Source organism: Zea mays, chromosome 1 (genome assembly GCF_902167145.1).
Source record: "Zea mays cultivar B73 chromosome 1, Zm-B73-REFERENCE-NAM-5.0, whole genome shotgun sequence".
Classification (NCBI taxonomy): Eukaryota; Viridiplantae; Streptophyta; class Magnoliopsida; order Poales; family Poaceae; genus Zea; species Zea mays.
Window position 1 is genome coordinate 217310710 of NC_050096.1, and position 16172 is coordinate 217326881.

At 49.2% G+C, this 16172-nt stretch overlaps 1 protein-coding gene across 3 annotated transcripts; it reads left to right on the forward strand.

Annotated features, from left to right (window-relative positions):
• Positions 1 to 10989: 10989 nt before the first annotated feature.
• On the forward strand, positions 10990 to 15771 carry LOC100279231 (ATP-dependent 6-phosphofructokinase 5 chloroplastic). Of its 3 annotated transcripts, none has more exons than XM_008674272.3 (14): positions 10990 to 11115; positions 11689 to 12040; positions 12130 to 12202; positions 12552 to 12625; positions 12778 to 12889; positions 13377 to 13472; positions 13556 to 13657; positions 13723 to 13797; positions 14063 to 14203; positions 14328 to 14444; positions 14544 to 14648; positions 14770 to 14850; positions 15094 to 15222; positions 15336 to 15763. In XM_008674272.3, the coding sequence occupies exons 2-14, from the start codon at positions 11730 to 11732 to the stop codon at positions 15501 to 15503; spliced, it is 1584 nt and encodes a 527-aa protein (XP_008672494.1). In that variant the 5' UTR covers positions 10990 to 11115; positions 11689 to 11729; the 3' UTR covers positions 15504 to 15763.
• The last annotated feature ends 401 nt before the right edge of the window (positions 15772 to 16172 follow it).

Consider the following 16172-nt stretch of genomic DNA (forward strand, 5'->3'; position numbering starts at 1 on the left):
ACCTGCTGGTCGCCATCGATAAGTTCTCCAAGTGGATCGAGGTCCGACCCCTAAACAGCATCAGGTCCGAACAGGCGGTGGCGTTCTTCACCAACATCATCCATCGCTTTGGGGTCCCGAACTCCATCATCACCGACAACGGCACCCAGTTCACCGGCAGGAAGTTCCTGGACTTCTACGAGGATCACCACATCCGGGTGGACTGGGCCACCGTGGCTCACCCCATGACGAACGGGCAAGTAGAACGTGCCAACGGCATGATTCTGCAAGGACTCAAGCCGAGGATCTACAACGACCTCAACAAGTTCAGCAGATGATGGATGAAGGAACTCCCCTCGGTGGTCTAGAGTCTGAGGACAACGCCGAGCCGAGCCACGGGCTTCACATCGTTCTTTCTAGTCTATGGGGTCGAGGCCATCTTGCCCACAGACTTAGAATACGGTTCCCCGAGGGCAAGGGCCTACGACGACCAAAGCAATCAAACAAACCAAGAAGATTCACTGGACCAGCTGGAAGAGGCTCGGGACATGGCCTTACTACACTCGGCGCGGTATCAGCAGTCCCTGCGACGCTACCACGCCCGAGGGGTTCGGTCTCGAGACCTCCAGGTGGGCGACTTGGTGCTTCGGCTGCGACAAGACGCCCGAGGGCGGCACAAGCTCACGCCTCCATGCGAAGGGCCGTTCGTCATCGCCAAGGTTCTGAAGCCCGGGACATACAAGCTGGCCAACAGTCAAGGCGAGGTCTCCAGCAACGCTTGGAACATCCGACAGCTACATCGCTTCTACCCTTAAGATGCTTTCAAGTTGTTCGTACATCTCGTCCGCGTACAAAGTCTAACCATCAAGGAAGGGTCAGCCTTGCCTCGGCAAAGCCCGACCCTCCCTCGGGGGCTAGAAGGGGGGAACCCCCTCTGCGTCAAAATTTTCCTCGAAAAAAGTCTTCCATCAAAAAGACTTTCGCGTCTCCCGGCTATATCAGTAACAGGACCCCAAGAAACGAATTAAGGTGCATGTAAGTGGCAAGGCCGACCGAGCCGAGGGACTCCTACGCCTCTAGGATATGGATACCTCACTCGTCACCTACCACGAAAAATGACTCTTACTTGGGCAAGCTACCCTGCTACTGACGAACGGGTCTGGATACGCAAAACGGAAGGAAAAGAAACACAACCTTATATTACGATAATAAGGTGTTCGGGCCTCGGCGGCCGCAAAATACACATATGCATTCAAAGAAAACTGCTTCAACAGAATCAGGCGTCGCCCGGAGAAGGAGCCGCGCCCTCGGCTTCGTCCCCACCCTCGGCCAGATCCGCCCCGGCCTCGGACGACGGGGCAAGCGGGAGGATCTCTGCCTCGAAGGTGGTTGCCAGCACCGCGCTTGGGCCCGCGGCGGCCGCGTCGAGCCTCTGGACTTCGGCCAGGGCGGCTTCATCTTTGTCGGGGAGGCAATACCCCTCACTGACCCGCTCCAGATCCACGTCATAGTGGGAAGCGAGCACGGCGAAGGCCTGCCTGACGCCGTGATGCAGCGCCTCGCGGAGTCTACCACGCGCATGGTCACCCAAGGCCTGCAGGCGACTTTGAGGGGAACTTCCCGAGGGGACGTCGTCAAAGCCAAAGACCCGGCAGAAGGCCGAGATGGCCTCGGACATGGTCGCGTGGTCGGCCTCCCTCTGCTCGGCCGCCTGAGCAAGCGCCTTGGCGGACTTATCAAGGGCAGACTCGAGCTCTGCGAACAGCCAAAGCGGAAGACTTCAAACACGAGTTTAGGAACGAAGCCGAATCGAAATCTTAAAACAGCCAAGACATACCTTTGGCTCGGGCACGCTGCTCCGAGGATGCGACTTGGGCCACGGCTAGGTCTGCTGCAAGGGCTCCGGCCCGAGCAGACGCCTCGGCTAACTGGACTCCAAGAGCCTCAGCCCGGCTTTCGGCCTCGGCGGCCCGGCCCCGAGATTGGTCCCGCTCGCCGGTGACCTGGTCAAGCTCCGACTGCTGCCGCTGCGCCTCTGCGCGTGTCGCTGCTGCCTCTGCTCCCAGATCGGCATAGAGCAACCGAAGGTCCGCCACCTCGGCGCTCTGTTGGGAGAGGCGCGCGGTAGCGCTGGCAAGCGTGGTCCTCAGGGACCGCAGTGAACCCCAGACATCGACCTCGCGGCGGATGAACGACGACTTGGCGGCGCTCAGATCCGTCAGATCCTGAGGGAAGGAAGCGGGGCGTCACAAAGAGCGCCTTAATCACGTGAAAGGTATGTCTGAAATCATTACCTGGAGGATCTTGGGAACGTCCCTGCAAAGGACCTCCAAGGTCGACCGGAGCGACCCCACCGTTGCCTCGGCACACTCACGAAGCCCGTCCCAAGACTGCTCCTCCCGCTCGTCGTCAAGAACGAAGAGGGGATCCGAGGCCCCACGGGTCCGGAACCGAAGCAACTGGCGCCGCCCGTCGGAACTGCGCCGCACAGGGACAAGGCTACCGCTCGACGGGACGGGTCGCGGTTCCGTGCCCCCCTCCTCCGAGGCACCAAGTAGCGACGCCTCGGCCATCTCAGCATCGGCGGCGACGGGTGGCTCCACGGCCAGAACGGCAACGGCCTCGGCAGCAGCCGGCGCCACCGCCGGCAGCATGTCTGGTGGGCCCAAGGCCACAGCCGCGCCGGCAGCCTCCCCCAGCGTGACGGCCGCCTCGACAGAAGAGTCAGCCTCGGGAGCTCGCCCCATGGCAACTGGTGCCGCCTGAGCCCCCCGCTGTGGGGCGTCTTGCGAGGAGGTCAGCTGGTCGGCGAGGCCCAGCGCGACACTAGCTGCAGAAGCCGACGCCATCTTGAGGACCTTCCGGGGAGCCAGACCGGTCGAACCGTGCCTCCGCTTGCTAAGGAGAAAAGGAAAATCAGGATCGGGACATACGAAGGAGGAGCCAGGACGAAGATATCCTAAGATACTTACCCACTCTGAACCATGATCAATCGTACCTGTGGGGAGGTCTCTCGAACCTCGATCCCCGAGGGTACCACCGAGGTCTGCCCCACTGCCGGCTTCGGTACCGTCCTCGCCTTGGGCGCCCGAGGCGCCCTAGGGACGGACTGCCCAGAAGCAACCACGACGATCCGAGGATCGCCCTCCTACGCGGTCGGCACGGGCGACGGTTCTCGGGGAACAGGCAGCTCGGCCTGACTCCCCGGGGTCACCTCAACTACCTCGGCCGAGGGGTCAAGTACCCCCTCGGTCTGCCCCCGCTCTTCTAACCGGGACCCCTACGTCCCGGCCCCGGATACCGACGGCACCAGCCCGCTCGGGGGCTGGCTTGATGACCCCTGGCCCAGCCTCAGATCCGGGCTGAGGCCGAGGCCCGAGGCAGGCAGCCATATCGTCGTCTTCATCATCGTCTTCATCGTCGTCGTCGTCGTCAGGCGTCTCCAGCGACGGCTCCCTCGGGAGCCCATCCCTCTCCTGCCGACGACGGAGCCTTTCCAAGGCGTCCCGAGCCCGCGTCCGCTCGCGGGCCCGAGCCTTCTTCGCGTCCTTCTTCTCCTTCCTCTTCTCCGCGGCAACCCTCCGTGCAGCTCGGTCCACCGCGTCCTCTGGGACCGGTGGCAGGGAAGGCTTGTGATGCCCTACCTCCTGGAGACAGACGAAAAGTCTCGGCTATGAGAACCAAGGGCAATCCGACGCAAGAAGAAAGAAGGAGCGGACACTCACCAGGGACGCACACCCGCGGTCAGGACGCATCAAGAGCTGGGAGAGGGCGCCGGCGTCCGGCTTCCCCAACGTGCCGGCTACCCGCCTGTGGAGGTCATCGACGGGAAGGGGATCCAAGGACATCCGCAAACCCTCCAAGTCGACCTCCGGCGTCATCTCCCAAAGCGGCAGCCGCCGCTCTGTCAAAGGGAGCACCCTCCGGCGATGAATGGCAGCAACCACCCCCGCGGCGGTGAGCCCTTTTCCTCGCAACTCCTCCAAGGCCTTCAAAAGGGGCTGGAGATTCTTCTGTCTGTCGCGCGGGATCCCGTAGCGCCAGTTCTCGACGGCAGCGGTCACCACTCGTTGAGAAAACGACGGGAGCCTCCCGTCGTCATTCCGGAGATAAAACCACCGGCGCTGCCACCCTTTGTTCGAAGACGCGAGGATGGCAGGGATGTACTGCAGCGCCCGCGCCTGCCTCAGCTGGAGGATGCAGCCACCGGCCCGCACCGCCATGCGAACCCTTCTTTCCCCCGTCGGCAAGGCAAAAAGCTCCACGGAGAAAACATGGGTCCACAGGTCCCAGTGGGGGGCAATCCCCAAGTATCCTTCGCAAACCGCCGCGAAGATGGCGGCCTGCGAGATGGAGTTGGGACTAAGGTTGTGCAGCTCCACCCTGTAGACGTGCAGAATCACCCGCATAAAATGGCTCGCCGGCACTCCGAACCCCCGCTCGTGAAAGGAGACGAAGCTCAACACATACCCCGGCGGCGGGGACGGGGCGGCTCCGCTCGAGGGGGCCATCCACTCCGGCTGCGAGTCACCGGAGAGAGGGCGAAGTAAACCATCAGCAACAAGGGCCTCTAGGTCATCCGCCGTGACGGTGGAGAAAGGCCACGGGTCGCGCAGCGAAACAATGGTCACCCGGTCAGCCATCACTAAGCAGAAGAGGTGGCGGCGGAGAGGACAAGGTGCACGATTTCCTTTCTCTGGCAACTCCCTCGGGTTGCGAAAACCTAAGTGGGAGGCGAGCAGCAGAGTAGAAAACCGCCACCGGTCCCTCTCTCGAATATATGAAGGCCCAGGCAAGACCCGTTCAACACTTCGCCCGAACCCGCCGCGAGATTCAAAACTCAGAGCGAGATGCCCGTTCCTCGAACGGCTCGCGCACGCGCAACGGCTACCCCGCGAACCACTCGTCCCGTCGCATTAACTCTGCGGCAGGACAGGCGGCGCCTTTGGCAAGCGAAGCAGGTGACGCTTCGCTTCCGCCATAATGACCGCGTCAAAAAAGGTGCGCTACGTCATTCGATTTCGTATCCTTTTCCTTTTCCTCTTTCTCTCTCTTACAACAGGGACCGGGAAAGGGGATACTCCGAAAGGGATCCTTCTCCGTGAAGGAAGCGGGCCCCGAGCCCCCCTACTGATCAGAGGTTCGAAGGCTGGCCCCTCGGAAGGGTTCAACAGCCGCCTCAGAGCACTCGGGCTCCGCGCCCACTACTGGTCAGAGGTTCGAAGACCGGCCCCTCGAAAGGGTTCAACGGCCGCCTCAGGCCACTCGGGCTCCGCGCCCACTACTGATCAGGGGTTCGTAGGCTGGCCCCCGAAGGGTTCGACAGCCGCCTCAGACGCAGAGCGAGGGATGACCCTGGGTACGTTCGATACATAACCAAGGCTCGGGCTGCGCTCCCGAGGTACCCTAGGACATTTCCGAGACCAACGGGAACGATCTTGTAACGGAATCACACTAGAGGGAGGCATCGAGCCCTCGGACCCCGTCAAAAGGGGACCGGGTCCGGCAAATCACCCGCAGGTACTTTTGGAGCGCGCCTCCGGGCCACTAGCCGACCCCTAACGAATGGGGCACGGGCGTCCACTCGGATTACCCGTTAGCAACTCACTGGAGACACCATGTTCGGCGCCCTCCGAGGGAAACATGGCGCTTTCCCCCCCTCCTTCTTGCAGAAAGGCGACGTAGGGGCGTATGTAAAAAGTTGAGTCTATCCTTGACCGTCCTCTCGCTCTGTGCAGAGGCTTGGGGGCTGCTCTCGCAAACCTGGCTCCGGCCAAACCGTTGACAACGTCAACATACCAGCCCGAGAACTTGGGACTCGACTGTGCACCCGGGCTACGGCCAGTTCGCATGAGGGAACAACCAGACCGGCCGAAGCATCACGAAACGCATTAAGACCTCGAAGGAGTCAAACCACTCCTCCGAGGCCTCGGGGGCTACACCCGGCGGGTGCGCTCGCGCGCACCCACCGGAACGAAACGCAACCGAGAAAGGTCGGTCCCCTTGCAAAAAAGTGCGACAAAAGCCTCCAAGCGAGTATTAACACTCCCTTCGAGGCTCGGGGGCTGCTATCGGGGACCATAATTAGGGGTACCCCCAAGACTCCTAATCTCAGCTGGTAACCCCCATCAGCACAAAGCTGCGAAGGCCTGATGGGTGCGATTAAGTCAAGGCTCGGTCCACTCAAGGGACACGACCTCGCCTCGCCCGAGCCCAGCCTCGGGCAAGAGCAGCCGACCCCGGAGGATTCACGTCTCGCCTGAGGGTCCCCTCAAGCAATGGACACACCTTCGGCTCGCCCGAGGCCCAGTCTTCGCCGAGAAGCAACCTTGGCTGGATCGCCACACCGACCGACCGTATCGCAGGAGCATTTAATGCAAGGATGGTCTGACACCTTATCCTAATACGCGCCCTTCAGTCGACAGAGCCGAAGTGACCGCAGTCACTTCGCCGCTCCACTGACCGGCCTGACAAGAAAACAGCGCCGCCTGCGCCACTCCGACTGCTGTGCCACTCGACAGAGAGAGGCTGACAGCAGCCAAGTCCGGCCTCGGGCGCCATAGGAAGCTCCGCCTCGCCCGACCCCAGGGCTCGGCCTCGGCCCCGGAAGACGACAAACTCTGCCTCGCCCGACCCCAGGGCTCGAACTCAGCCCTGGCCTCAGACGATGGTCTCCGCCTCGCCCGACCCGGGGCTCGGACTCGACCTCGACCTCGGAAGACAGACTCGACCTCGACCTCGGAGGAGCCTCCGCCTCGCCCGACCCAGGGCTCGGACCGACCACGTCACAGGGGGGCCATCATTATCCTACCCCTAGCTAGCTCAGGCTACGGGGAACAAGACCGGCGTCCCATCTGGCTCGCCCCGGTAAACAAATAATGATGGCGCCCCGCGTGCTCCATGACGACGGCGGCTCTCAGCCTCTTACAGAAGCAAGGAGACGTCAGCAAGGACTCGACAGCCCCGACAGCTGTCCTTCCGCAAGGCTCCAGCGCTCCTCCGACGGCCACGACATCACATGAACAGGGTGCCAAGACCTCTTCGGCTGCCACGACGGCATGTACTTAGGGCACTAGCTCCTCTCTGCTAGACACGTTAGCACACTGCTACATCTCCTATTGTACACCTGGGCCCTCTCCTTACGCCTATAAAAGGAAGGTCCAGGGCACTCGTACGAGGGGGTTGGCCACGCGGGAGGACGGGACGCCGCGTGCAGGCCTCTCGCCCCCTCCCACGCGGACGCTTGTAACCCCCTACTGCAAGCGCACCCGACCTGGGCGCAGGACAAACACGAAGGCCGTGGGTTTTCCCTTTACGCATGTCTCCTTGTTTCCCCCTTCGTGCTCCATCTCACGCCGACCCATCTGGGCTGGGACACGCGGCAACAATTTACTCGTCGGTCCAGGGACCCCCCGGGGTCGAAACGCCGACAAGAAGCATTGATACACACTTGGTGAAGTTGATGTCGACTCTGATCTTGACTGATTAAGAGAGGTTGTAGGATGCCAACCGGACATGTGCAAGAGGGAAGGGTTTAGATAGAAAACGTAAGCATAGATGGATTAAAGAGAGAAAAGGGAGAGCACCCAACTACCTAACTCTATGGCACTCAGCTAGTAAACTGATGTCATTGCGGACCAAGGGCCACAACATATCAACACTCATCACAAAGAAGCAAATCAGTCATCACACAAAGACAAACGACACAAGCATACAACAACAAACATCTCGTTGCTATACGTTAATGCTAACTAGATGTTGGTCTTTCTTGAAAAGGGAATAACTACTCTCTAAGGTTGTAGAAGGACGAGGAAGACACACAGGATATGAGCATGAGCACAATAAAGGATGGAATTAAAGCAAGCATTGTAAGCGAGCAGGAAAAGGATACGACTAAGGGCATAATGGGTAGAGCACCACTCTCGAGTTGAGATAGAAAAGAGGAAATTTCCAAAGGCATACCTAAGATAAGCATCAATGCAAGATCTACAGATTACAAAGGTAAGGATGACATCAACCAAAAGCTCAACAAAGTATGGAGTTAAGATAAGATAAGACTTGCAATGCGACAAAGGAAAAGGAAACGACCAAGAGTGGGATAGGTAAAACAATACTCTCGAACTGAAATGGAAGAGGTGAGGCTTTATAATGCAGATACATGATAACCATCAAGGTAAAGATTAAGGGATGACAAGGGTTAAGGTGATAACGGAAAAACACGCAACAAAGGATGTATTTTAGACAAAACTTGCAAGGCGTCGAAGAAGGGAGAGCAATCAATGGTGGAGTGGGTAAGGCATTACTCTTGAACGGGGACGGAAAAGAGGAGGCTTTAAAGGGTAGGTTCAAAGTAAGCATGAAGGTAAGGGTATATATATTACAAGTGTTAAAGGTGATAACAGACAAGAATGTAAGAGAGGAGGTAAATGGGCATAAGAACAAATGATATAAGTACCACAGATGATGGAGTTAAGACAGGACCCGCAAATGGAAAAGGATAGGGTACGTCCAAGGGCCAGATAGTTAAATTGCCACTCTCAAATTGAGGTGGAAGAGAGGGGATTTTTAAAGAGTAGGAATAAAGATAAGTATCAAGGCAATATAGATGGACGACAATATGAGGGTGATAGCAAATAAAAACACAACAAGGGATGTAATTAACACAAAACTTGTAAGGCGACAAGAAGTGAAAAGAAATCAAGGGAGAGGTAGATACCTCGCAACTCTCACACTGGGTGGAAAGAAAGGGGAGGCTTTTAAAGGATAAGTTTAAGGTGATATTTTAGGTAGAAGACATAAATATCGCAAGGGTCAGAGGCGATAACAGACAAGGGTATGAGAGAAAAGATGAAGGCATTGAAGAGCCAGTGGTATGAGTACAACACATAATGGAGTCACGTCCAAGCTTACACGCTATAAAGAAGAGGATATACCTAAGGGTGAGGTAAGTAAAACACCGCCCTCAAATTGTTGTAGGAGATTGGAGATTTTAGATAACAGACATAATGCAATCACCAAGGTAAGATCGAGGGATGAGAGAGGTAAAGGCAATAACAAACAAAAGTAGGCAAATGATGGAGTTAAAAACTCACAAACGACAATGAAGATAATACAACCAAGGGAAAATAGGTAAAATACAACTTTCAGGTTGAGGTGGAAGAGGGGAGATTTAAAAGGGTAGGTATGAGACAAACATCAATGTAGGATATAGAGGTGTCAAGGGTAAATATGATAATAATAAAAAGCATAACAAAGGATAGAGTTAAGGCAAGACTCACAAAGTAATGAAGTGGAGAAAACACTCAAGGGTAAGACAGGCAAGGTTCCAACAGAAGGGTTGAAGTAAAGATTCCTTACCGAGGGAAGTTATAAGGAAGCAACAAGATCATCAAGGATGTGCAAAATAAAATAACCGCTCGTGGATCATTAAGAAACAAGGGTGGTCAAGGGCATGTTAACTGAAATGTCTTAAATCGGCATTGGGGTATGAAGATAAGCATACATGAAAATATAAGAGTATGCAAGACTCCAAGGATACGAGCATACCAAGACAAGGGAATAGAAAAAAGCCAAAGGATAACGACTTAACAACAGAATAGAAATGGATCTCAGAAGACAAGAAGGTTATGGACATATAAACTGGAATGTTTAAATAGACAACCGAGTTTTCAGAGGTAAGTATTTGAAACAAGAGTATTGAAAAATTTAGGGATACAAGCATGTCAATAACAAGGGAATATGGATTGACAAATGGTAGAAATTTAATGATAGAAGAGGAAAGAATCCCAGAAGACTAAAAAGTTATGGTCAAGGGCATCTACAAAGATGTCGCGAGCACAAGAGTAAGATCAGATCTAATAGAATGAATAAGTAAAGCATAGAAAATAAGAATAAAATACATTTAGCAAGGTGATATATATACAAAGCATAACGTAGAATTAGTCGAGGTGACTAATATTTTGAAACAACATCAAGGATGAGGTGAAGTAATAGTCAATAAGTCCTTAAAACAGCCAATGCTACTCTAGGATATTGGTCCTACAGTCAGCAAGGCTTTGATGCCACTTATGTCACACCCGGTTTTGAAGGTAAAACGAATGTGAACCATGTACGTGCTAGGATCAGAAATTCACGTACACAGCGATTACATAAATGACTCATCATAGCACAATGCTTCGAATAACAATAAAGAGTAAGTAATAATATTAAAGACTAGAGTCATTTACATAATATAAATCAAACTACACAGATGGAAATATAGCCAATGTAAACAAACCCATCACAGACAGCTGACTGTGGGAGGTCGTTAGCATAATAATATTGTCCATTGAATTTGAGTGGGTAAGAGCATAAACACCATTCCAACGGTGGATCTATTTTATAAAATTTCATCAAACATTATAAGACTCGATCTCTCGGATCCTAAATATAGTACCCATATACTGGAGCTCGATTCTCGTTTCCTCTTAATCTCCAACCATTTATTTCCTAATAACATCATTTATCCTCAATAACATTATTTAAAGCCTAACTATTGGAGTAAAAAAAATTAGGCCCCAAACACTAAATATAAATCTATTTCAAATTTTATGACTATATTTTAGAGTTTATTGTTGGAGATGTTCTAAGAGAGGTTTATTCAGGTATTTGAACTGTTGATTTAAATAATGTGTTAAGTATGTGTGTAATTTGTTTGGTGGATTTAGTGGAGGTTATGAGTGTAGGGTGATTTGGTTTGGTGAGTTTTACAATGTTTAAACTGGTAGATTATGAAGGTGTTTGATTTCTAGGAAGTATTTTTAGTCCATTTTAGTTTCTAAATTAACACACCGAGACTAAAAGAGTAATTATCTCTATATTAATTCTTGTGTTTGTCAATTTAGGGACTCAAAGAAACTAAAATGGTAGGACTAGAATTTTTAAACCAAGCACCCCTATATAGTGATATAGATAATACCTAAATTTATCTTTTGCAAAACAATTTAGCTAGTGTGTTGGAGTCGATTAGTCCAAGCCAAATTGAAAAAAAAAGGCTTGCAAAAAGGAGAGGATCATCTAGTAGTATTCTAGCTCTACCTGCTTTCCCCACTCGTGCTCTCGCCATTCGCTCGAACCCCGAAGAACTGGCAGTGGCAGGTAGGTTCGCGCTCGTCTCCGCCTTCCAGTGATTCCCCTGCCGCTGCATTTCCCCCGGATTCTCTCCGGTTTCAACTGCCGTAAGGTCGTGCCTGTGGTTTACCTAAGTACTTGCACTTTGGACGAGGAGAGAGCTTCATAGGCCATTCATTGCTGGAGGTTTGATGGAACATTGATTCGTGTTTGGTGGTTTTGACTTTGAATTATAGCGGTCTCAATACTGGATCCTCCTCCTATCTAGCTGCTACTAGTAGTTTTTCACCTCTTCCACTGGTCATAGAATCTTCTCTTGTATGTCAATATTAAGTACAAGGGGACGGAACTTAATTTCGCCCCTCTACCCTAAATGCAGCCAATCTGCCAATGTTGCTTTACTTGTTTCATGAAATTTGTCTTCCTCCATGATTTGTCGCGTAGCAAACAGATTCCTTGTCAATCATGTAGATCTAGTATCACTTCCTAATTTCTCTTGCTAGACCAAAATTGTTTAATCAGTTAATTTTTAAATTTCTTCTTGTCATTCCATGATTTAAGACTGTTAACTGCAAAGTCTTATCTTAATTTCTTGTGCAGGTTACTAGAGGATCACTACTTTGAACTCATTAAAGTGTCTAATGATGGCTGCTGTTTTAAAAACAAGTGGCAGTTTTTGTAGTACACAACAGCAGCATTTTCAGCAATCAAGAAGGGATCAGTTTTTGCATGGTTCTTATTCAAATTTCAAACATTGCAAAAGCAAGAAGATAATAAAGCCTGCTCCACTGTGTGCTAGAGTGACTTCCTCGAAAGTGGAACTAGATGTTAAGGATCCATATTGGAAGCAGAAGTTTCAGGAAGACTGGGAAAGCCGGTTTGATTTGCCAAGTATTACTGATATATATGATCTGAAACCAAGGCCAACTACATTCTCACTCAAGAAAAACAGGTCCCACACTCCTTTATTTGGCATTGCTTGAATTATGTAGAACAGCACAACATATTCTCATGCAGCACCATCTGCTGTTGCCCTAGCAGAACTCTTACAGGTGATGAAAATGTGGATATGTGGAATGGTTATGTTAACAATGATGATCGGGCACTTTTGAAGGTTAGTGTTTCCTGAGGATAATTAGCATGATGTAGAGAATAACTTTAAAATGACTAATCAATTTTTAATAATTCACAGCTAATAACCATATCAAAACTGTGATGATAGTTCACCACTATTAAAAAACAGATGTTTCTTTAAACATCAGCAGTCTGCAATGGCCAATTTGAATTTAGCTTTATATTGGTATGCGCAGAGGAAGCTATAAATAATGCAATTGAAGCGTTTCAAAGCATCTGATACACTTATCATCACTGCATTTAGCATTTCAGGATCATACAGTTCAGGAAACAAAATAGATATGTTCTTATAGGATATACAGTGAACTTGACATTGCACTCTTCACTAGGTGATAAAGTATTCATCGCCTACTTCTGCTGGAGCAGAGTGTGTTGATCTTGACTGTAGCTGGGTGGAGCAATGGTATGTTTTCTTTGACACCTGCTTCTGTGGAACTCTTATATCAGTTTTCATTTTTTGTTTTCATCAAGAGAGCACTTATTAGTAGTTTATTTAATTTAAATATATCATTAAAATGCTAGAAGGGCGGATCAGTGATGGATAGCTTTCTGTAGGGTGCATCGAGCAGGACCACGCAAGGAGATATACTATGAGCCAGAGGAAGTAAAAGCTGCTATAGTTACCTGTGGAGGTCTATGTCCTGGTTTGAATGATGTCATCAGACAGGTCCTTATCTTAAGAAGTGTCCAGACATTTCTGCATTTCAAACCCAAAATTCTTGACATTCATGTCGAACATCAACATGAATAAGGTTAAATCAGCTATTACCATTTTGACATTAGGACTATGGAAGTGTGCTTTATCATCTAGTTGCTACACTTGGCTAGTGACAAATCAAAATATGGATTATTTTTAGTTGAATTCATGCAAATCTCTGATGTGAGTTCCAAAGATGATGTGGATCAGTATTCATGGCCGCATAAGACCGATATCTAATTTATTGATTCCTTTTGCCCCATTATTCTGAACCAGAAATGCAAGCATAGTAATGTTGAAACGACTATGGTGCTATCAGCAGAAATGTTCTGTGTTTTGTTAGTGTATGTTTCAATGGATGATCTTTACTCAATGCTTTGAAAACATCCAGATATATCTAGTAGGCTAGTAGCAGAGGTGTTTCCCTATGATTTAACACATGTATTTGTACATGCAGATAGTATTCACCCTAGAGACCTATGGTGTTAAGAATATTGTTGGAATTCCATTTGGTTATCGTGGATTTTTCGAAAAGGGCCTCAAAGAAATGCCGGTAAGAATGCTTCTCATTATACATCATTTGCATAAACTTATTGCTCATGGTTTTCTCAAGTTTCATTTTAACAAATCACTCAGCTTTCACGTGGTCTAGTGGAGAATATAAATCTTAATGGTGGAAGTTTTCTTGGTGTTTCTCGCGGTGGAGCTAAAACTAGTGAGATTGTTGATAGTATACAGGTACGGAATCAGAGATTTTTATAATAGTTATTTCTCTTTTGTAATGATATGAATATGATTTGTAGGCCAGAAGGATTGACATGCTTTTTGTACTTGGTGGAAATGGTACCCATGCAGGAGCAAATGCTATCCATGAAGAGGTTAAGGAATATGTTTCTATTATTGTTTTCATTTATCACTCAGTATTATGTTTTCCTGCCTATATTTGACGTGTTAAGAAGTTAAGTGTTTGTAAATGAATTATCCTTGGATTTTTTTTGGAATCCTTTTGAGCCTTTCTCATTGGAAGCCAAAATAGGTGCAGACACGTGTGTGCATAAAAAACATGTTTTACTCTTAGTTTACTTTGTCTTCTTGATATATCATATCGAAGGTTACATCAATTTATATTCCCCACAATTACAGTGCCGTAAGAGAAAGCTGAAGGTTTCAGTTGTAGCAGTTCCAAAAACAATCGACAATGATATACTTTTGATGGATAAAACATTTGGTTTTGATACAGCTGTTGAAGAAGCCCAACGAGCCATTAATTCCGCATATATAGAGGTAGGCTGATCATACTTGCTATGCAGGCTGTTCTGTAGTTGACATTGTTTAGAGATACAAAGGTTTACAGAAAGATGCTGCATGGAGATGATCTTTGTTTTATTTATGATGACACTCTTTTTAGGCACGTAGTGCTTACCATGGTATTGGCTTGGTCAAATTAATGGGAAGAAGCAGCGGGTTTATTGCAATGCACGCTTCCCTTTCAAGTGGGCAGGTCGATGTCTGCTTAATACCTGAGGTAATATAAATGTAGCTTTTACTATGTTTAAAACTGCCATATGTTTTCCTCTCACATGTAAGCACTAACAGAAGCTTACAAGTTACAATATGAATGAAGGTCCCGTTCACTCTAGATGGAGAATTTGGTGTTTTGCGGCAACTTGAGCATTTGCTAAAGAGTAAGGGATTTTGTGTGGTTTGTGTTGCAGAAGCTGCTGGACAAGTATGCTAAAATTCACAGCTGTCTGGTCTCTATCTACTTCTGTTCCATGTATATAGTGGCAATACCGATAAGATGCAAAAAACCTATAGTTTGACTCGTTTTCTTTTACCTTTTGTTACAGGATCTACTCCAAGAATCAGGTGCGACTGATGCATCAGGAAATGTGATATTGAGTGACATTGGTGTTCACATGCAACAGAAGGTTTCTGTTAGCTAAGTTTTTTTATAGAAATATTAGCCAAGATTTTTTGTTGGGTGGATTTTATGATTTATTGGTAGACTTGTCGAGTAGAGTTTCAGATGATAATGATTGCAGTTTACATCACACTTTACTACTATCTGCTCATTTGCAGCTGCTAAACCAATGATTTTCCAGTTTCCTTCTGTTACCATTGTCCTTTTCAGAAGTTATCAATCATATAATGGAATTGCCTGCACTTTTCAGATTAAGATGCATTTCAAGGACATTGGTGTTCCAGCTGACGTGAAATACATCGATCCAACTTACATGGTTCGTGCATGCCGTGCCAACGCATCTGATGCAATTTTGTGTACCGTGCTCGGACAAAATGCTGTAAGTTGCCCCTTGTCCTAACACACCTTGGGTGTATACCTTTTCAAGTTTACAAGTAGATTACGCCTGCAACATATAGTTTCTCACATGGAATTTGTATGAGATGCCCACAGGTCCATGGGGCATTTGCTGGTTTCAGCGGCATCACTTCTTGCATCTGCAACACGCACTACGTGTACCTTCCCATCACGGAGGTCATCACAGCACCGAAGCGCGTGAACCCGAACAGCAGGATGTGGCATCGGTGTCTCACGTCCACTGGTCAGCCTGACTTCCACTGATCTGCCATCGTCACTGCATAACCAAATTCGCATAGTTTGAGGTACTAGATGATTTACAATTCTTTCGCTGATGTGCTCCATTCACATCGTGAGGTTCCAAGATTAGTTAATAATGCTAAACTGAGTGGACTTGTCTGGTTTGTTCACGAAGGTGGTGTTGTCCATTGTTCCGAAGCTCTGGTATTTGAGAAATTTGCATATTTAACACTATAAAGATGTGACTCCACAGATTTGCCATTTTCAAGATGGGCTACGCAAAATTGCCACCTGTTTCATTGTCATGTTGATTACATTCCATTTCTTCTTTTCCTTATTTCCTGCTCCTTTTATTTTCTGTCCGTTTGGAAGCGCTTCCCATGGCGTTGTAGTGGCCCACCCCTTGTCAGACCTCCTTTGGATTGCAGGATTCCCCCCCCCCCCCCCCCCTGTTTTTTACGTTTTTCTGTGAAAATGAACTGATTCCTGTGAAATACATATATAATTCCTCTAAAAATCCTGCATTTCAAAGGAGAGTACAGTTTGGTTAGTGGTTCACTAGCGTTTATGGACACCCCCAAAAGATGAGAAGCCCCACTTTCTGCAGGGCTTGGGCACATAAGTGTTCTAGCCCCTAACTTGTTATAGGAGATATTAATCTTATCATTACCGAAGAACAGGGCTGCTGTCCCA

Excerpts from the sequence above, each read along its gene's own strand:
- LOC100279231 (XM_008674272.3), top strand. The coding sequence starts at position 11,730 with ATGATGGCTGCTGTTTTAAAAACAAGTGGCAGTTTTTGTAGTACACAA. Across the intron at positions 12,626-12,777 it reads TGTAGCTGGGTGGAGCAATG|GGTGCATCGAGCAGGACCAC; the intron begins GTATGTTTTCTT and ends AGCTTTCTGTAG. Across the intron at positions 14,204-14,327 it reads TTAATTCCGCATATATAGAG|GCACGTAGTGCTTACCATGG; the intron begins GTAGGCTGATCA and ends CACTCTTTTTAG.